This window comes from Bombina bombina, chromosome 3, assembly GCF_027579735.1.
Source record: "Bombina bombina isolate aBomBom1 chromosome 3, aBomBom1.pri, whole genome shotgun sequence".
Lineage (NCBI taxonomy): Eukaryota > Metazoa > Chordata > Amphibia > Anura > Bombinatoridae > Bombina > Bombina bombina.
In genome coordinates, this window is record NC_069501.1 from 1,151,357,136 (window position 1) to 1,151,380,220 (window position 23,085).

General features: G+C 36.6%; 1 protein-coding gene across 1 annotated transcript in view; it reads right to left on the reverse strand.

The window, feature by feature from the left end:
* Positions 1-23,085, reverse strand: part of DDX10 (DEAD-box helicase 10) — an 856,778-nt gene that overhangs the window by 832,249 nt on the left and 1,444 nt on the right. Inside the window, exons 2-5 of the mRNA XM_053708541.1 lie at positions 21,709-21,769; positions 21,113-21,243; positions 16,610-16,768; positions 9,453-9,573 (exon numbers count right to left, since the gene is read on the reverse strand). Of these exons, the coding sequence (XP_053564516.1) occupies positions 9,453-9,573; positions 16,610-16,768; positions 21,113-21,243; positions 21,709-21,769 (472 nt within the window). The remainder of the gene's footprint in view (positions 1-9,452; positions 9,574-16,609; positions 16,769-21,112; positions 21,244-21,708; positions 21,770-23,085) is intronic.

The following is a 23,085-nucleotide window of genomic DNA, read 5'->3' on the forward strand; positions in this document are numbered from 1 at the left end:
AGAAGAGAGATAGAGAGATAGAGAGATAGAGAGATAGAGAGATAGAGAGATAGAGAGATAGAGAGATAGAGAGATAGAGAGATAGAGAGATAGAGAGATAGAGAGATAGAGAGATAGAGAGATAGAGAGATAGAGAGATAGAGAGATAGAGAGATAGAGAGATAGAGAGATAGAGAGATAGAGAGATAGAGAGATAGAGAGATAGAGAGATAGAGAGATAGAGAGATAGAGAGATAGAGAGATAGAGAGATAGAGAGATAGAGAGATAGAGAGATAGAGAGATAGAGAGATAGAGAGATAGAGAGATAGAGAGATAGAGAGATAGAGAGATAGAGAGATAGAGAGATAGAGAGATAGAGAGATAGAGAGATAGAGAGATAGAGAGATAGAGAGATAGAGAGATAGAGAGATAGAGAGATAGAGAGATAGAGAGATAGAGAGATAGAGAGATAGAGAGATAGAGAGATAGAGAGATAGAGAGATAGAGAGATAGAGAGATAGAGAGATAGAGAGATAGAGAGATAGAGAGATAGAGAGATAGAGAGATAGAGAGATAGAGAGATAGAGAGATAGAGAGATAGAGAGATAGAGAGATAGAGAGATAGAGAGATAGAGAGATAGAGAGATAGAGAGATAGAGAGATAGAGAGATAGAGAGATAGAGAGATAGAGAGATAGAGAGATAGAGAGATAGAGAGATAGAGAGATAGAGAGATAGAGAGATAGAGAGATAGAGAGATAGAGAGATAGAGAGATAGAGAGATAGAGAGATAGAGAGATAGAGAGATAGAGAGATAGAGAGATAGAGAGATAGAGAGATAGAGAGATAGAGAGATAGAGAGATAGAGAGATAGAGAGATAGAGAGATAGAGAGATAGAGAGATAGAGAGATAGAGAGATAGAGAGATAGAGAGATAGAGAGATAGAGAGATAGAGAGATAGAGAGATAGAGAGATAGAGAGATAGAGAGATAGAGAGATAGAGAGATAGAGAGATAGAGAGATAGAGAGATAGAGAGATAGAGAGATAGAGAGATAGAGAGATAGAGAGATAGAGAGATAGAGAGATAGAGAGATAGAGAGATAGAGAGATAGAGAGATAGAGAGATAGAGAGATAGAGAGATAGAGAGATAGAGAGATAGAGAGATAGAGAGATAGAGAGATAGAGAGATAGAGAGATAGAGAGATAGAGAGATAGAGAGATAGAGAGATAGAGAGATAGAGAGATAGAGAGATAGAGAGATAGAGAGATAGAGAGATAGAGAGATAGAGAGATAGAGAGATAGAGAGATAGAGAGATAGAGAGATAGAGAGATAGAGAGATAGAGAGATAGAGAGATAGAGAGATAGAGAGATAGAGAGATAGAGAGATAGAGAGATAGAGAGATAGAGAGATAGAGAGATAGAGAGATAGAGAGATAGAGAGATAGAGAGATAGAGAGATAGAGAGATAGAGAGATAGAGAGATAGAGAGATAGAGAGATAGAGAGATAGAGAGATAGAGAGATAGAGAGATAGAGAGATAGAGAGATAGAGAGATAGAGAGATAGAGAGATAGAGAGATAGAGAGATAGAGAGATAGAGAGATAGAGAGATAGAGAGATAGAGAGATAGAGAGATAGAGAGATAGAGAGATAGAGAGATAGAGAGATAGAGAGATAGAGAGATAGAGAGATAGAGAGATAGAGAGATAGAGAGATAGAGAGATAGAGAGATAGAGAGATAGAGAGATAGAGAGATAGAGAGATAGAGAGATAGAGAGATAGAGAGATAGAGAGATAGAGAGATAGAGAGATAGAGAGATAGAGAGATAGAGAGATAGAGAGATAGAGAGATAGAGAGATAGAGAGATAGAGAGATAGAGAGATAGAGAGATAGAGAGATAGAGAGATAGAGAGATAGAGAGATAGAGAGATAGAGAGATAGAGAGATAGAGAGATAGAGAGATAGAGAGATAGAGAGATAGAGAGATAGAGAGATAGAGAGATAGAGAGATAGAGAGATAGAGAGATAGAGAGATAGAGAGATAGAGAGATAGAGAGATAGAGAGATAGAGAGATAGAGAGATAGAGAGATAGAGAGATAGAGAGATAGAGAGATAGAGAGATAGAGAGATAGAGAGATAGAGAGATAGAGAGATAGAGAGATAGAGAGATAGAGAGATAGAGAGATAGAGAGATAGAGAGATAGAGAGATAGAGAGATAGAGAGATAGAGAGATAGAGAGATAGAGAGATAGAGAGATAGAGAGATAGAGAGATAGAGAGATAGAGATAGAGATAGAGATAGAGATAGAGATAGAGATAGAGATAGAGATAGAGATAGAGATAGAGATAGAGATAGAGATAGAGATAGAGATAGAGATAGAGATAGAGATAGAGATAGAGATAGAGATAGAGATAGAGATAGAGATAGAGATAGAGATAGAGATAGAGATAGAGATAGAGATAGAGATAGAGATAGAGATAGAGATAGAGATAGAGATAGAGATAGAGATAGAGATAGAGATAGAGATAGAGATAGAGATAGAGATAGAGATAGAGATAGAGATAGAGATAGAGATAGAGATAGAGATAGAGATAGAGATAGAGATAGAGATAGAGATAGAGATAGAGATAGAGATAGAGATAGAGATAGAGATAGAGATAGAGATAGAGATAGAGATAGAGATAGAGATCGAGATCGAGATCGAGATCGAGATGGAGATGGAGATGGAGATGGAGATGGAGATATATATATATATATATATATATATATATATATATATATATATATATATCTTGATCAGCATGGTATATTTCCAAATCTTATCGACATTTTAAGAGGTTACAAATAATTACATTTCAAAGTGATATGCTTGATTATTTGATACATTCAACGTATTAGCATACATTACAGGATTGACATATTTAAGTGATAAATTTCAAAAAGACTTATCGTCAATTAGACTATACATGCATGTCCTTATCATAGCACATAATGTACATTATGTACATACATTTTAAAGAACACACACATTCAATGTTTTCATTTAACCCTTTAGGGACTATTGTCTTCAGTAAATACATCCAAGTTTCAAGTTGGAATAATGTTTTATCCAAGTTTCCACCTCTTCTATTAGTCTTTAAATGCTCTATTCCAATAATCCTCAATCCTGAGTGATCTGAATTATGGTATTCTCTAAAATAGACTATCATTTCTGTGTTCACGTATCCTCTCTTTCAATTCTCTGCCAGTTTTACCGACACTTAATGGTGGAAGTTAATTAATTACTTGTTTTTGAAAAGGAAATCTTGTCTTTTTGTTACTCTAGCTCTCCACCAGGCTCTCCTAATTTGTCGCTTGGAGTAGCCTCTGTCTCTAAACCTCTGGGCCATTTCTTTAGCTTGTCTTTCAAAAGACGTCTCAGTCGAGCAGTTCCTCTTGAGATGGAGAAACTGACCAACTAGGATCCCAGCTTTTAACCTTTAAGGGTGATGACTAGTGGCATGCAAGAGGCTATTAGTGACCGTTTCCTTTCTATAAACTTCTGTTCGTGCCATAGCATTACATTTATTAATTTTGAGATCTAGAAATGTGATCTCCTTTTTGCTGGTCGCATGTGTCAGGAAGAGATTGTAATTATTCACATTCAATAGATTTACAAAAGTGTCAACTGCTCCTTCTCACTACCTCTCCATATTAACAGGATGTTGTCCACAAATAGAGAAGCCAGAGGACCACATGTACATCAACCCATGTTGAGAGGTTTTGAAAAACCTCTTTCATCTCCCAGAGACCTAGATGTAATAGGTTGGTGCACACGTGGCTCCCATGACTGTGCCTCTGAGTTGCTTATATAATTGACCATACAAACCCTTACAGTTATAAGACAAAATCAGTATGCTTTTGGTATTCTACTCCTCTTAAGTTCAAAAAAATATCTGTCCGCAGCCAGCCCCACATTGTGGGGAATTTAAGAGTACAGAGACTCTACGTCTAAGGCGGCAAAAAGAATATCATCATCAAGAGTAATACTGTATATTTCTTTAGAACATATTTGGTATCTTTGACATAGGAGGACAGTGTGGGCAAAAATTGCCTCAGGAAACCATCTACATACTGGCTAATTCCTTCAGTTGGACCCTCTATGCCCGAGATAATAGGTCTCCCTGGGGGGTTGTGCATATTTTTTTGTGCAATTTCGGGAGGCAGTAGAAAGTAGGTATTTTGGGGGAATTTCTTGATTAGGTAGTTAAATTCCTTCACAGTTAAAAGGCCTTCCATCCTTGCTGTATTTAACATAACAGTTAACTCATTGCAGGACTTTCCATAGTCAGCTCTTGTTTCAGTTCTTGTTACTTGGCAATATTGTGCTGGATCATAAAGTTGTATTTTTACCTCACAGACATACTTGTCTTGATCCATAAGCACAATGTTGCCACCCTTGTCAGATTTTATGATAATATCTGGTCTGTTCATGATATCACTTATTGCCTGATGTTGGGCCTTACTTAAAGTGAATGTTAATTTTGATGCTAAAGTGCCCGGTTTTTAAAATTCGATTAAAAATAGGGGCACTTTAATTCATAAAAATTTACATTTCACTCCTGTTGTGAAAAAAAAACAAAAACTTTTAAACCCGACAGTCGCTCCAGCTTCCTCCACCCGTCGCAATTCCTCTTCCTGGGTCTAAAATAAGGAATCCGGCTTCCTTCAATCACGGCGTTGAATTAGACACTGATTCCCGGGGGGGAAGCCGTGATTGGAGGATGACCTATCCATCATTTCTGACGTCAGAAATGGCTTGCAACGACCGGAGAAAGCTGGCGCTGCTGTGAAGATTAAAAGGTAAGTTTTTTTTTTTCACAACAGGAGTGAAATCTAAATTTTGATGAATTAAAGTGCCCCTGTTTTTAATAAAAAATTTAAAAACCGGGCACTTTAGCATTAAAATTGACATTCACTTTAAAACTGTCCTCAACCACATTTGTAATTCCAATTTGCTCAATGTCATGTTCTACGCATTTGACAAAGGCATATACAATAGGGGCCATGGAGGGCATATATGACTTTTTTGGTTTTAAATTCGATTTTGGGAGGCAAATATTAACCATGGGATCCTCCTGTTCTTACAAAAGAGAAACCAGCATATTTATGCCATCTCTTGTTTATCTGAATTACTAGATACACCTTTTCCCTCCAAGTCTTTTTAAGGATAAGTTTCCTTGCAAAGAGATTAAGATCCTTGACAAATTCAAATTTGTCTAAAGTCTTGGAGGGACAAAAAGACAGACCTCTTTAAGAACATTAATGTGGTTGATATTTAATTTAAAGGATAATAAATTAACTACTTATAGATGGTCAGTACCCTCAGGTCCTAATCCTAGTAGCAAAACTGTCTCCTCTGATTTCTCGTGGTCATTCCATCGTCCACTCCCCCTCTCCTGGGTCTCCCGTTTCTCCCCCTCCCTCTCTGTGAAAATCCATACCTTCTCCTAAATCTTTGCTTCCCTGCTCTCCTTGTTCTACACCTAAAGGAGGTGTGCACCTCTAATGTTTTGTGGTTTGCGATCCAATTCGCTGTCTGAGTTATCAGTACCAGAGTCATAGGAGCCCCTAGTCTGGTTGTTATTTCTATATACATATATTATCCTTTTTAAAATCTTCCTGATCACGCATCAATTTGCGTCTTCCTGAACTTAATCTCCATCTGCAGTTTGTAAAAAAAATTTTGTACTTCTTTATTAAGTTTATCAAAGACCGGATCATTGGCAAACAAGTTTACCTTTTCATATGCCAAATTGGTTTCTGATTTGCTTACTTCTAACCTTTTCTTATCCTCATCCACCATTAACTGCATCAGTTCTAAAGTGCACTTAGTTAATATTGCGTTCCACTTCTTAATAAAATCATTATTTGCATCTGGCCCACGTAAACTAATCTAACCTAATTCTAAGGCCTCTGGGAATCGGATCCTCCTTTATATAATTCTCCAGGCTAGCTAGCTCCCATTTAATTTATATCTCCTGAATCGCTTTTTTCTTCTAGGATTTAAATGCTGTAACAAATCGGTAACAGTATCAATATTGGATTCATCAATACAAATCACTGGTTTGAATGCCTCTGAGAGATCACTTTCCCATCTTTCATCTGTTATTTTAAATGCCATGCTGATCTATATCCAAGCAGACAGATAGGTGAACAGCCACATTTTTAAAAATTCAATTAAGCCTTAGTATGAGCAAGAAACAATGTGAGCAATACCAACTGTGTTAGCAGGTATAACATATACAAAAGGGTTAGCTCATGCTATTACTCAGGCTGCTAGTAATTATGTAACAATGTGCTGATAGTCACTAATAGTTATGTTTCAAAAAATATAAAATAAAAAAAGAAAAAAGAGCAGTTAAATTCTTAAAGGATTACTTTCTGTTATAATTTTTAAGCTAAACAACTAACATATTAAAGTTAATAAACATTAATTAAAACCTACTGACCTATATTTTCTCCAAAACGAAGTTTCATAACGTTCTAAAAGTTATATCTTTTATTCGCCAATGATGTCAAGTTATCCTGTCCACTATTTTCAGCACTGCATGTTCAAAATACTTAAACCAATAACTTTGTGTTTAAAGCGCCATTTTGAAACCTAGGTATTGTAAACGGATTGGTACAGAGCAAAGGATACCCACAGAGTGGGTTTGGAAAACAATTAAATTTGCAGACAAGATTTCTGATATACGGTAGAGATATGTTAATGAAATGCTATTGATAAAAAGCGTATTTGGGGTAGTTAGTTAGTAACAGGCATAGAAAATATTTACTTACTGTGGCCCTTTAACTACTAAAGAGCGACCAAGACTGCACTAGAGTACAAAAAAAATTAGGCTTCAATGCATCTGTCTGCTAAGCATACTTAAATACACCACAATGATAAAATACATAAAAAACATATACAGAAGTATTTGAACATACTTTTTTTAATCGAGATTTTCTTATGACTATAACACCTTAGTTTTTCAATAAATTTTTTATTTAAGATTACAGAATCTTAATGTACATGTTTCTCAATCTCCAATACACACTGGGAGAATAAATATACAAACCATGTGTGTGAATAAATAAAAACTATGGGATGCTAACCTATGAAACATACAAAAACAATAAGGAGGAAGAGTAGAGAACACCTTGCTAAGCAATGTACACAGCATAACAAATATTCCTAACAGGAACAACGAGGTTAAAAAAAAAAGCATGATTTCTGCTGTGAGTTGGAAGCCTTTATGTCCTGTCCTTAACGGCAGCATATATTATTTACAGCCCCCTCTTACCTTGTTCACTCCTACATTCTCCTGTCTGTAGATTAAAATTGCAAATGTGGTCTTTACACAGGGCCTATTGTTATTTAGTGTGTGGGATCCGTATACAATTTGCTTTCTATACTGCTTGTATTTTTTATACATGTAAAGTAATTCTTCATCCCTATAATTTTGTTTGCACAGTAGTACAGCATAGCCTCTGTGTTATGTTATTGGCTGAGTCACAGACTTTAATCACTGGTCCCTTGCTTCCACTTGTGTAGTTGGCATATTCTCTGCTTCTCTGGGAGAATTACATTGCCTGCAGAGGCTGTCAGAACCTGTGTTAGTGTAATAATGCTATACACATCACAGTACTGTCTGCCCTGTGAGGTCGGGTAAACCATGGACCCTGGGCAAACTCTGCTGCTCGAGCTAAATGTAAGCCTAATAAATAATTAAATAGCTTAAGCCCTCAGAGCTAGCGAGTGAAGCTTAGTTAGGTCAGGCAGCGACAGTCTATCAAGAAAGTCTACAGTAGCAGGGAGAGTGCTCTGGATCATGAGTCAGTCACTCAGATTGAATTGAGAGTTCACCACCACAGACCTGGTAAGTCACTGCCACCCCCCTTAACCGCATGTGGCCGCTGCGGAGCCCTTGTACGTCATAGGTGACATCATAGTGGGCAGGGTTATAAATTGCGTACTCTCGAAGTTTTTAAACCACTGCGATTAATTGCGATTTTAAATCGCATATGCGATTAATTGTGCAGCCCTATTGTATTGGCAAAAATGCTTCTAGTAAAAGTTATCACTGTTTTTGTGTTACAATTTTTCTCTGCACGTGCATGTGAAGCATAGCTAGATATTCTCAGTGCACCAGCATTTTAAATACTGCAGCTGTTCAGAGCACCAGTGGGGCTTGTATCATGTCAGCAATTAGCAAATTGAGTCATTACCAGATGATACAAGCACCTTAGGCTTTCTGAGAAAGTGCTGTGTTTAAAATGCTGGTGCACGGTGCATACTTAAATACACATTTGAAACAGCTATAGCTTTTGTTAAAAGCATTTTTGCTAAAACATGTATATTGTAAAAATGCTTATAATGAAAACTGAAATTAATCTATGTGGATTTCAGTTTTGGCTGAAATGTCCCTTTAACTGCCAGTAAAAAAGTAAATTAAAGAGACCTCTAAAACAAACACTGAAAACTTAAGATTAGATGCCAGTCCCCAGCAACAGTTAACTTCTATTTGCTGCTTCTACTTCTAATGTTTATGCTACAAAATGAGTGCATTATGAAATATGTAAAGGAGGTGAGTGGAGTGCTGGAGGTCACTGCTACATAACAGCCAGGCAGTTGTCTATAAAAGTAGTGATATGGAACTGCTCACATGAAGCAATCCAAACGTCATAACTGTGTTAAAGCCAAGGCCTCATCAGAATGGAAATCAGCAATGGATGAAAAATAGGGAGCAGCACCTATAATGTGCTTAATCAGCAATAGCAGCAGGTCAGCCACTATAGCCACAAACTAGCATCACTTAAAGGGATATGAAACACACATTTTTCTATCATGATTCAGATAGAGCATGCAATTTTAAAACAACTTTCTAATTTACTTCTATTCTCAATTTTTTTTGTTCTCTTATCTTTTGTTGAAAAGCAGGGACGTATGCTTAGGAGCCGGTCCATTTCAGGAGTACTATATTGCAGTTTTGCAAGAATGTTATCCATTTGCAAGAGCACTAGATGGCAGCACTAGTTCCTGCCTGGTAGTGCTCCAGATGCCTACCTAGGTATCTCTTCAACACAGAATATCATGGGAACTAAGCAAATTTGTTACTCAAAGTAAATTGGAAACTTTAAAAAAAAAAAAAAAAAGTATGTTCTGTCTGAATCAAGAGACATTTGAGTTTCATATCACTAAGTATATACTGTTCCTCCACCACAGTGGGTCTTGGTTTTCACAGTAGCAAGTAGACAAACCATAGTGATATCTCATATACAATAACATTTTACAGCTCCAACACAAAAAGAAAAGTGATCTATTGCTATACCCAACACCCAATTTATAATATAAAAGAGTCCTCGTTAGGGCAATATCACAACCTTTATAATTAATATCCACTTTTTTGTGTATAAAGCATTTCATTTTCAGTTTATTACTTACCTAGAAGCTGAAGATTTGAAGTGTGGAAGAATGAGGTCTCATCCATGTGCTGCAGCAGACGACCAGGAGTACAAATCAGTATGTTGGTGCGGTGTATACGTGCAATTTCCTGTGTCAGGTCCTGGGGGGGGAAATTAATAGCCTTTATCATTCTGTTAAAGGAAGTCTTGAAACAAATCAATCAGAATTTAGCAGTAAGAAAAAAAAAAAAAAAAAAAATGTATGAAAGGATACAAACAAAAATATAATTAGTTTAGCAGATATTTAAAACTAGCTGTATATTAGTTGAGCTTGTAAGAAAAATTAAATTACTGAGCTATATAGTCTTGTCTTCCACTTGACATGGTTCCTCATATGCAGTTCCCAGAGGTGTTACTACCCAATCCAGCTACTCTGCAAAGTAGCCAAAAGCAATACTCACACTAATGCGACCCAGTACAATAAAAGAACTGCCTCAATGCTTTTCTTGTATGCTGTATAAGCCAGGGCTTGACAAATCCCAGGAGTCAAGGAGCCACGGATTCTAAAATTAAAATTCTGGCTCCTAGCTTTCCAGAGTTGCCATCCCATATATCTATGAAAACCATCCTTTCACTCCAAGAGATAGAATGGATATTTTGGGTGGCTTCTAAGTTTTGAAGATATTTGGAAATCCCTGCAAAGCTTTTTAAGACCAAAAATTTAATTCTAAGGGAAGCCATTTTTAAAGTGAACTTAAAAGGGATACCCCCAAAACATTATTTTTTGATTCAGACAGAGCAAACAATTTACTTATATCACCAAATGTGCTTTGTAGCTATTGTGTCCTTTGTTGAAGAGATACCTAGGTAGGTGTCTGGAGCACTACATGGCAGGAAATAGTGCTGCCATATAGTGCTTTTACAAATGGAAAATATTCTTGCCAAACTGCTACCATATAATGCTCCAGACTCTTGCACAAAGAAAATTTGATAAGAGCTAAATTAGAAAGTTGTTTGAAATTGCACAATCTGAATCATGAAAGAAAAATCTGTGGTTTCATGCCCCTATAAATATCTTTAGCCTTGTTGTAACATATCACTTCTCTGTCAGGAGGCTCATGGGGCCTGAAAACACTGGACTGTAAGACTTTAAGATATGCCATACTGCTCATGATAAGAGTCTACCTCATTCTTTCTGGGCCACATCTGAGAACTACAAGTCCCAGCGCACTGCAGCTTAGGAACAAAGGGAATACAGAAGGAGAATAGTAGCTGTTTCTTCTCTCGGGGTATCTGCAGCATCACTCTGCTTGGGACCCACTGTTGAACAGGATTGCTACTTTAATTGCTAAAGTGTAAACCTGTCGGCACATTCCCATCCTACTTTGAGTAGGAGAAGCAGCAGAAAGTCAGACAATGCACAAGCTGGTTCTGCACTTAACTGTGCAGGCAGTGGTAACAATAGAAGATCCAGCCAGTGGGGGAGATGCCTGAAATGAAATTCACTGTGCTGCTGACAAATGAACAGTAGTGCCTGGTGTACGAATTTCATTACCCCCAAAAGTAAGGCTGACTAGATTTATAGCTTCAATAAGAGGAGATGGTGGTAGTTCAATACCAGTAGGTTTTTTTAACATGCTATATATCTGTAACCACAAGCAGCGACTGTGATTCTGATTAACTGCATACAGTTTTATTATTTATAATACGAAGTTAATACTGGTCCTGTCTGCCACGGAGATGGCAGCACAGCAATTCTTACAAGCAGCAGCACAAAGGTGGAATGCAGCCAAAGTTAGGCCTGTCCCTCATTCTCCCACCATACAAACGTAAAAAGTGAGTAATCCTGGCTCTTAGTTCAAATGAATGTATATCTATCAGCGCCACAATAATACCATACAAGCTATATCGGATATAGGTGGAGTCTCCCAACCAGACTCCAAAAGTTAAGAGTAAAAAGAAATGCCAAGATACAGCGCTACACTACCCTCAGATGAGGGTTGGGTTGCTAAAGATGGTGTCCACGACTAGGAATGTGTATACATAAAGGTTAATATATAATATTGTGTTACACAAAGAATATATATAAAACCATGTGAAAAAGTACTTAAAAGGTAAAAGATTAAAAACAAAATATATATATATATGATGTGATATTAAAATGTATTAAACAAACATTTTATTAACATAAACTGACAGTTAAAAATACAGTTAAAAATAGATTCAACAATCTAATGGATTGCCCCATACAATGTCCAAGAAGTTATGTCCTATGTAACATACAAGTGTTAAAGTCCCATACCAAAATGTCCAAAGCAAAATGTTCAAGGTTAATATCCAAAAAAAAATAAAAATGATAATATGTCCAAAGTTGGTGTAAAAATCAAAAAGGTGAAAAAATGTAAAAAAAATATATTAAAAAATATTTTTTGAAAAGATGAAAAAATGAATAAAAATATATAAAAAATATATGAGTTGTGATCAGCAACCCATATGGAAGGAATATAATATATGTGATAGTGAATAATTCTCGTGAGGTGTACACCTAAAAAGTGTGTATAAAAATGTGTGTATATAAAAGGGTGTGGTAAAAAATGTGTCATAAAAAATGTGTCATAAAAAAGGATTCAAAATCCTGGTGAAATAAATAAAGTCCAAATTGCTCCAAAAAAAATGTGTATATAATTCCAAGTATTCCAAATGTGAGTGTAGAAAGTGCTGGGTTGATGTTCCTCTTCTTAAAAGGTTATCAAATGTAATGGGATATCCTCCTGTACCTAAAAAAAGTGTACAGAAAATAGACATAGTGCAATAAAATCACTTTAGAATGACAACAACAGTATTCTACTCACCAGATATATTCTGAGCTGCAATACCAGTGTATAGCCAACGCGTTTCGGTCCTCAGAGACCTTTCTCAAGACTCTTAGCTAAACAAGAGGCATATTGGATTTTTAAACTTAGAACTCAGATACCTGAAGGATTGAACTCAGAATTCGACTTAATCAATCATTGGCAGTAAACCCCTGATACTATGATATCAGGGGTCTCCTTATATATTAGCGCTCTGGGGCGTTTCATTCTATCCAGTCCACCTGGTGCCCTTTACATATTCACTATACGCAGTTTGCGCTCGGTATCCTCTTCCTCGCTTAATCCAATCATCTATGAGTTAGGTTTGACCATCACTTTTAGATACTCCTTCTATTCTAACGACGGTCACTGACAGGTTTTCTAGTTATATCCTTATCCAGATCGGTCATACTACCTAATACACCATAAATATTACCACTCACCAGCATGTGGGCCCTCTCCTTTTACATATGAACATCTTTTATATCTAGTGTCTCAAGTATTCTGGACAATCAACACTTATCCATAACTTATGTACAACCTGTAATGGGAGTCCCTTTTAGATGTATAGACTATATATGTATATGTGTATATATTTATATATATATATGTATACATATTTTGTAGGATTTATTTGGGGTTGGTTTAGGGGAATAAGTTAGGCTTCAGGGACTAATATTTGTCCTATGTGTTTTTTATAGAAGCATTTGCACTTTAATAGGGATATATGATACCTGGTTCAAGCATGAGCTTATAGGCCTTTTTGTAGTATCTATATGTTTTCTTTTATATAAAAGTGTAACTATATTCCATGTATATGAAGTCTAAACATGATTGTTATGTACATCCAGCAGATGAAACATATTAGAAAAGTATGGAGCCCACTAAAACTGTTTGATTAACCAACACATGTTAATATTTATTAGCATTAGCAATTTTGTGCAATATTTTGGAAGTGTATCATGTAGAAAATATGACTGTGTAAAGGAGATATTAAATGGGATGTTCCAGTACCTGTGCTGGATTAACCCTCGCTTAGATCATAAATTATATATATCTCAATAATGTAGTGTACTTTGATATGTGTTAAACTGCACATAGTGCAGGACCTCTTATTTACTTATTTAACATGTTTCAATAACATAGTGCTTTGTAAATGAACATATTATCAATGTAAATAGCCATCTGGTATCAGTATTATTCCAGCACTCTAAGAGTTAGTCTATATAGCCCCACACCCCTTTTCAGTTAACCAATTGGAGAATAGTACACCCTTTTTAAAATTACCTAATTTCCAAGGTGTAACAGGTTTACGATTACGGCGGATAGCCGAAACTAGTCAGACCTTTCACTGCTGTTCGTGTTTCCTGCTGCTGGAATTTTAAAGTTTGTATAATAAAGATGAACTTTTAAACTAGAGGAGGCCTGCGCTTCTTTTCTCAAATCCATTAGATTGTTGAATCTATTTTTAACTGTATTTTTAACTGTCAGTTGATGTTAATAAAATGTTTGTTTAATACATTTTAATATCACATCATATATATATATATATATATATATATATATATATATATATTTTGTTTTTAATCTTTTACCTTTTAAGTACTTTTTCACATGGTTTTATATATATTCTTTGTGTAACACAATATTATATATTAACCTTTATGTATACACATTCCTAGTCGTGGACACCATCTTTAGCAACCCAACCCTCATCTGAGGGTAGTGTAGCGCTGTATCTTGGCATTTCTTTTTAATCCTGGCTCTTACACATATGGCAACCTTGAATAATAAACAAGATGTAATGCTGGTGCACACATCAAATGTGACTCCTAAAGGCCCCCACTGGTCAGCAGCCAGGTTTTGTCATTACCAGCACCCACTGCTCAGCGTCAAGGGACTGGAGACTGCACAACACATTTCTCAAAACCGAATATAGCCCACTGAGTTTGTAATCAGTAGGTTTATCTAAAAAAAGGGCTAGATTACGAATGGCACGCTAACTGCTGTGTATGAGTGATATCAAGTTTATCGCGGCTGTTTACATGCGTCGGAAGTAGCGTGCATATTACAAGTGTTTACTCGAGCGCAATTGAATTTAATTGGGGATATAGTGCGACCTCAGAGCCCTGGTTAACTGTTGCACTTGAATAAAAAGTTGCACAAAAAACATCAAAATGACATTAAAAAGTACAGTTACATTCATAATGACAACATCTCAAAAAATATTGGGGGGGAAAATTGCATACAAAAGTTATAATGGCTCGAAGATATGAGGTCTCAGGACTAGAAAGGAATTAAACAGAGACACATACATCACACACAAACACACAGTATCCCATAAAAATGAGTACACCCCTCACATTTTTAAAAATATTTTAGGTCTGGAGACATGCTTGGCCATTCCACATTCCATCACCTTTACTCTCAGCTTCTTTAGCAAGGCAGTGGTCATCTTGGAGGTGTGTTTGGGGTTGTTATGTTAGAATACTGCCCTGAGGCCCAGTACATGTTGGCATTCATGGTTCCCTCAATGAACTGTAGCTCCCCAGTGCCGGCAGCACTCATGCAGGCCCAGACCATGACACTCTCACCACCATGCTTGACTGTAGGTAAGACACACTTGTCTTTGTACTCCTCACCTGGTTGTCGCCACACACGCTTGACACCATCTGAACCAAATAAGTTTATCTTGGTCTCATCGGACCACAGGACATGGTTCCAGTAATCCATGTCCTTAGTCTGCTTGTCTTCAGCAAACTGTTTGCAAGCATTCTTGTGCATCATCTTTAGAAGAGGCTTCCTTCTGGGACGACAGCCATGCAGACCAATTTGATGCAATGTGCGGCGTATGTCTGAGCACTGACAGGCTGACCCCCCCACCCCTTCAACCTCTGCAGCTCAGTTTCAGGGTCTTGCTAATTTTCTTATAGCCTAGGCCATCTTTATGTAGAGCAACAATTCTTTTTTTCAGATCCTCAGAGAGTTCTTTGCCATGAGGTGCCATGTTGAACTTCCAGTGACCAGTAGGAGAGAGTGTGAGAGCGATAACACCAAATTTAACACACCTGCTCCCCATTCACACCTGAGACCCTGTAACACTAACGAGTCACATGAAACCGGGGGGGGGGGGGTGCATTTCCACTTAGTGGTGTACTCACTTTTGTTGCCAACAGTTTAGACGTGAAAGTAAACTTTTACGAATGAAAGCCCGATTTTTAAAAATACTATTAAAAACAAAGGCACTTTCATTCTTCAAAGTTTAGAAAGCACCCGTTTCTAAACTTTGATGAATGAAAGTGCCCGTTTTTAATAGTATTTTTAAAAACTGGGCTTTCATTCATCCTTCACTTTAATGGCTGTGCGTTGAGTTACTTTGAGGGGACAGCACATTTACACTGTTATACAGGCTGTACACTCACTACTTTACATTGTAGCAAAGGGTCATTTCTTCAGTGTTGTCACATGAAAAGATAATAAAATATTTACAAAAATGTGAGGTGTGTACTCACTTTTGTGAGATACTGTATAAACATACATACGTACGTACGTATTAATAGGTATATATAAAGTGCATTGGAGCCCTTTGCAGTCGAGTAGCTAAAAACGTATTCGTAAATATGCATTTATGATTAGAACAGAACGTATTCTTCTATGTTAAGAATACTGGAATGTAAAATATATTTATATTTTATACTGGGTTTGGGCACTTGAGAAAAAGTGATCGAATTTGTGCGCAAGGATTTTAGTTTTTTTCCACTTTTCACGCTCAGTTGAAGTCAATGGGAGAATAGATTACAGTGGTTGTGATATTCTAACTGGCTTTTTACGTGCGTTGGGTTAGCGTGCAAACAAAAACTTTTCACTTTAATCTTGTAATACGCATGGTACCAGACGCATGCAAAAAGCCGAAGTCGAGCATAGTTAGCGCGAAAGCTGGAGCAGTAAATAGCACGCCACTCGTTAACTAGCCCAAAATGTTAAGGCAATAACCCTGTGTTAAATATTAAATTTAAAAAAAAGGGAGTACCAATTTCTCAAAATGACTCTTTTCAGTACCAAGTGAAACAAGACACTGTGGTAAATTACAGTTTATATGACATAATAGAAAATTATTTTTCAGTCTAAGACCAACAAAAGTCACAAAAAAGATGTTCATTTGAATTAGTAGATATTTCATTTAGTAAATGCTACCAGGTGTAAAAAGGGGTAACTCTTAATTTGGCAAAATACAACTTTACACAAGCAAACTACAGAACGTTTCATACACCAGCAAGAAAAAGCTGCATGTATTCTCATTTAAAGTTAATCTAGATGGATCTGTCTAAAACAAAATAGCACAAACCTTTCCACCAATTATGAGCCCAGCAGAAAATTCATGGTTATGTCCAACTTTCCGGAGAACCTCAAATGTCTGATAAGCAAGTTCTCTGGTAGGCGATATGATCAGCACCCCCAAACCATCATCTGCTGTCCACTGCTGGCGATACAGGCATTCTAAGGCCTGTAGATATAGATAAAAATAAACAACAAATCAGACCAACTTACACCCATTGGAACAGCTTTTATAACACAACTTAAGCAAAATGTCATATCTATACAGCTAGGGTATGGATTACACAAGCATTTTCTTTCAGAGACATAAAAGTCAAAATTAAACTATCATAATTTAGATAGAGAATAAAAAAAATTAAAATGATCTCCCTTGGCATCCTTTGTTGAAATTTTCCGTAACAACATATTGAAGTATTCTGCAGCATTTTTTTTTTTTATTGCATACTTTATCGAAACCACTGGTTTTCAAACAGCAGGTCTAAAAACCAGTGAGATAGAAGTTTACAGTTTTACTTTGGTGCCCCCTTTAATTTAGCATTTAATTATGCCACAAAACGACAGAAAATGTTTCTATATTATTAACACCAGAAGTAATTTCAATTTATTTAAAATAGAAAGAAATATGAAATAATGAACATCGTAAAGCTTTATTTTAAAGATATTGCTAATAAATATTTAAATAAAAAGAGAGAAGCGCTCAACCTGGGAACGAACAATAGCATAATAGCATGTCCTGTGGCTAGTTACCACCCAAGAAGCAGCCTCTTTTTGCTCAACATGTGCCTTTTTACAGAGAACTTTCCTGAAGCATATCAGTCTGATCCTGACTTCACAGTACAGTCCAGCCCCGAAATACCAGGCAATCCCTCTCTGAACGAGAGAAACGGCAAAACCCCAGACATACGTTTCGGCCTATTGTGGGCCTCGTCAGTGAGGTGCAGCCATATCCCTCTAGGCACACTGAGCAACGGGTCCACATCTGGATTCCCACATCACACTTAGGGAGACTTCCCTAAGTGTTATAATTTGCATAAATAAAAAGAGAGAAGTGCTTAACCTGGTAACGAACAATAGCATAATAGCTTGTTCTATGGCAAGTTACCACCCAAGAAGCAGCCTCTTTTTGCTCAACATGTGCCTTTCACAGAGAAGAACTTTCCTGAAGCATATCAGTCTGATCCTGACTTCACAGTACAGTCCAGCCCCAAAATACCAGGCAATCCTTCTCTGAACAAGAGAAACAGCAAAACCCCAGACGTACGTTTCGGCCTATTGTTAGTTCCCAGGTTGAGCGCTTCTCTCTATTTATGCAAATTATGACACTTAGGGAAGTCTCCTTAAGTGTGATGCGGGAACCCAGATGTGGACCCGTTGCTCAGTGTGCATAGATGGATATGGCTGCACCTCACTGACGAGGCCTACAACAGGCCGAAACGTACATCTGGGGTTTTGCCGTTTTTCTCGTTCAGAGAGGGATTGCCTGGTATTTCGGTACTGGACTGTACTGTGAAGTCAGGATCAGACTGATATGCTACAGGAAAGTTTTTTCTCTGTGAAAGGCACATGTTGAGCAAAAAGGGGCTGCTTCTAGGGTGGTAACTAGCCATAGAACAAGCTATTGTTCGTTCCCAGGTTGAGCGCTTCTCTCTTTTTATTTATGCTAATAAATATTTAAGCCTAGATTACAAAACAAGTAGATTGATAAAAATATTTGGTCATGCACCTTCCCTCCCGGGGTAGCACAGGCAGAATATCAGGCAGCGCAACACCAGAGGGATGGGGAAAATAAGGTATTGCCAGGGAAATTTTTAGGTGAGCGCAAAGGCTCCATCAGGGGCGGGATGTGACTTGCACTGTCAGCACCATCTCAGAGCTGTATACAGGAAGGAGACTGGATGCGCGCTGGGTCCAATCTGCAGCTTTTTTAAACTTCAGCAAGGGGACTGGATTTCTCCCATAACTGCCCTCTCCATGGTACGTTCCTCATTACTGGTCATTAAACTTTTATAAAATCTCTCAGTGTGCAGGGCCGAGCGGTGAAAAGCAGTTGTTACAGATTAAATCAGCACCGCCTGGCACTGCACATTTACAGATTTTATAAAAGTTTAATAACCCAGTAATGAGGAAGGTACCATGGAGAGGGCAGGCAAGGGAGAAATCCAGTCCTCTCGCTGAAGTTTAAAACCGCTGCAGATTGTATAGTTTACCCCTCAGATTTCCATATTGTGTCCCAGTTTGCATAAGCCCCACCCCTCAAGTCAAGGACCCCATCTTCCAGGATTGTGAGATAGGTGGGAAAGTATTTTCATTAACATATCGTTAGCGGACAGTTTTGAACACTATAAATGATTGAGCTTTAAAACACTGCATTATCCCCCACCACTCAAAACAAAAAACCCACTAGACCTGTTCCGGGTTGTGCTGTGCAAACTGAGCTCCCCAGTAAGGAGATGCAGCAAACCAGATAAGCTTCATAATGAAGTGACACTTAAACTTACTAACTTCAAGTGAATTCCTTAAATAAAATGAGAGAAGTTTTAGAACAGTTTAAAAGTAACTGCTCCTCCTCTTCCTCCCTCCACCATCTGCCTGGCACAACCTAAGGCAGCAGCATGCAGGAGTAAGTAGGTGAGTGAGATATGGTTGGAAAGAGCTCTGCTTGTTTGTGCGTCTAAAGAAGTACAGTTTATTTAACCCTCTCACTGCCTTCTGAATCACTTTACATAATAATAATAAATAATAGTTAACACATATGTTAATTAGGTATTGCTCCTGTTATTTATTCTGTTTCAAGATATTTTGTGGGTGTGAAGTCTGTGCATGTATGATTGTTGTGTGTATATATATATATATATATATATATATATATATATATATATATAGCCATACACAAGACATATCAAGCCCGACCACAGAAAAAAAAAAATCTATATCTATATATCTCTAGCAACAACCAGGGTGCAAAGTCTGTTCATTAAAATGTTTAGTGCTCTAGTTAAAGAATGCACTCACTTTCCATAAATAAAAAATAACTTATTTGTCATATAGTTAAAAAAAGAGGGAAAGTCCACGACGTTTCGATACCCAACTGGCATCTTTATCAAATGTCCTCAGTCCTTAAATTAGAGACACCACTGACATGATGTCCCAAAAGGAAGACTTCCTTTTGGGACATCATGTCTTTGGGGTCTCTAATCTAAAGACATTTGATAAAGATGCCAGATGCATCACATTTAGCATGATCGTGATATCCATTGAAAGTAATGGGTGTTCTACAGCATGCTAAACCTTCTCTGGTAAATTTGTTATATCAAAAGTTGTGCACTTATTTTAGCATGGTCTAGCGATACTGTCTGTCGTATCCTGCGCTAGCATCAGCACGCCACTTGTAATCTGGGCCTTAATTTTTTTTTTTAAACGTCTGACAAAGCAAATCTTGTCTGGGAAACTTCTGATGCGTGTGTGTTCAATGCCCTTATATTGTGATAACTTTTTATTTGGCCAACATATTAAGCAAAGAAACTACAGTAACTATCCAAACAAGGATGGGTACATTTTCACCAAATAAAGGTCACTAATCTTTCATAAAATGGGGTGAAAGGCACACAAAAACAGGAAGATGTAATTGCTTCACCTTAAAGAGCCATGATACGCAAAAAAAAAAAAAAAAGTATCGTGGTGAATTAACCAACTTTTTCAGTCAGAGTTTCGCTATCAGCCAGTAAGAAGCAGATATTCTTTTGGTCTCAGTTATACACTTACTTCTTAGTTTCACTTTAACAGCTTTTGTATAACTTTTCTGCACGCAAACATTTTTATCACGCTTAACTGTTGCTCTTTTATATAATGATAGTGACATTTTCAGCACTTTTTAGAATAAACCAGGATTCAAAAGTTATTTTTCCATAACTAGTGTCCTTGTTCTTGCCCCTTTATCTTCTAAATTGTCATCTATTTTTCACAACCCTTTATCATTTTTTTTCCCTTAGTCCTCCCTCCTTTGTATGGTGGTCTGCTGTAAAATATGTACTGTACATTTAAATGGGATATGGACCACTATTTAAACATGTTTAATTTGACATTTTTCTTGTAAAAAGTTGAAACCAACAGGAGTTGCATGTTTAAAAACAACGGATACAATAGAAGAAAAAAAAAATGTAAAAGCGACGTGAAAGTCATACTTACACTTTATGGTTAAGACAGAGCATGCAACTTTAAGAATTTTTTCAATTTACATCTATTATTGATAAGCAACACAAGAAAAAAAAGAAATCACGTTTTTCTCTGTATAAGAACATCCCTTTTTTAATAACTTTTATTTTAAAATGACTCCTTTACGATTCAAAAAAGAAAAAAAAACAGAATACATTATATAAAATAAGATTAACCGTTCTAAAAAGTTCTGTATCTAATAAAATCTACAAAATATCCATCTTTGGTTCTTAAAGCTAAAATTGCTCAATGTTGTAAACTGAAAACGTAAATATATGATTACTACAATCCAGTTACTTACTGGAATAATGAAAGCCAGGGTTTTACCAGAACCAGTTTTCGCAGCCCCGAGAACATCTTTTCCTTGTAATGCTAAGCCAATCGTCTGCTTCTGAATTTCTGTAGGAACCCGATATTGCTTTTCCATTAGACCTGAAAGATTGAATATAACAAAAGCTTTAAACCAATGATAATGTTGTTGTTTTTTCCCCATTTAGTGAAAAACATTTTTGCAGTGAAGTAGCAGAAAAAATACCAATAGTTTGTATATTATGTTACTCATAATTAATAGATTGCATTGTTGTAAAATACACAAATTTAAGAATGTACATAGTTATACATTATAAAAAAATATTTTACTGTTGACACCATATTCTCCTTTTCCGGTATCAAGATTATTAAAAAGCCACTGATCAATATAAATAACGGGAGAAACCATGCTGGATTATGAACATACAGAAAAGTATAAAAATAGGGGGAATGGAACGCTGCCAAACTAAGTTAATATATTTAAAAGGTAAACAAAACATTTTAAACAATTATTGTACTTACAACATTTTTTTATAAACAATCTATTAAACTGCTACTTCAATTTAACATACAACAACAAAAACTAACCTCTAAGTGTTTTTCTTGACAATGGAAAATCTGAAAATCTATTGATTTCACTGGTGTTGACCTGTATGATAAAAATAAGAGGTGTTAAAATAAATTATTTTAAAACATGAAAACTGATAACTGTGTATTACATGGTTTTCACAAAGTAAACTTTTATGTTTGTATGAAAACGCATGTGGATCAAATGAGTAGTGATATTAAAAAACTGGAGGGCAAATACATGAGATCTAAAAATATAATATTACCAAGAGCAAAATTCTGCATATAGGATCCAAAAACCCAAAGGCCAATAAGAGCCTCAATAGTACATTACTGACTGTAACTAAAGAGTAATAGAATTTGTGAATTATTTCAGATGGCTTAAAGGGACATAGAACAAGTTGGGATAGAGACAAAATAATATAATCTGTACTTTAATTACTTTACCTGCAAATTTATACCGCAGTGCCTCGCCATTAACCCTTTCTTTTTAGTTTCTGAATTGTAAAGCACTAACTCCCCCCACACAGTTCCTTTTATAGCTGTAGCTATGTTTATTGTTCTTTTGGTAGAATGCAAAAGTATACAGTGATTATCTGCTGGAGCATGCCTAGAAGCTGTGAACTTAGTTGAAATACAATGCATGTGTCTAAACACTGATAAGAGGGGTGGAGTAAGCTGCTCCAGGCAGTTTAGCTATATAATTAATTTTGCTTATTTTTAAAATGTATTTTAATATACTTGCCAGCAATTTATAAACATTTTTTTATGCAAACTATTTTAAATTAATTAGCCCTTTTAGAATATGCACATCTCTCAACCTGTTTATGGCACTTTAGAATTCAGCAGACAAAGCAGCAGTGCAGCTAGTAAGGCTTGTTGAATACTTACATTGGGAGAGGTACTAGTAGCAGAAATAGCAAGGTTCTTATACCACTTTACAGATCGCTAGTTAGACCTCATCTGGAATACTGTGTACAGTTCTGGAGACTCCATCTCCAGAACTATATAAATGAATTAGAAACGGTCTAAAGGAGGGCTACTAAAATGGTACATGGTCTAAATATAAAACGTACAAAGAAAGACTCATGTAAATGTGTATATTTTAGAGGAGAGAAGGGAAAGAGGTGACATGATAGAAACCTTCAAATATATGAGGGGATTTAATAAGGTGGAAACTGAAAGCATTTCCCACAAAAATATAAATACCACAACAAGCGGTCGCAAGAGGGTAGCAGATTCAGGAGATGTGTGAGGAAGTATTTTTTTACAGAAAGGGTGGATTCAAAATTGCCTGGGACGTGCATAAGGCTATCCCAAGAAAACAGTAACATGTAATATGGGTAAACTTGATGGGCCTTTTGGATCTTATCTACCGTCAAATTCTATGATCCTAGG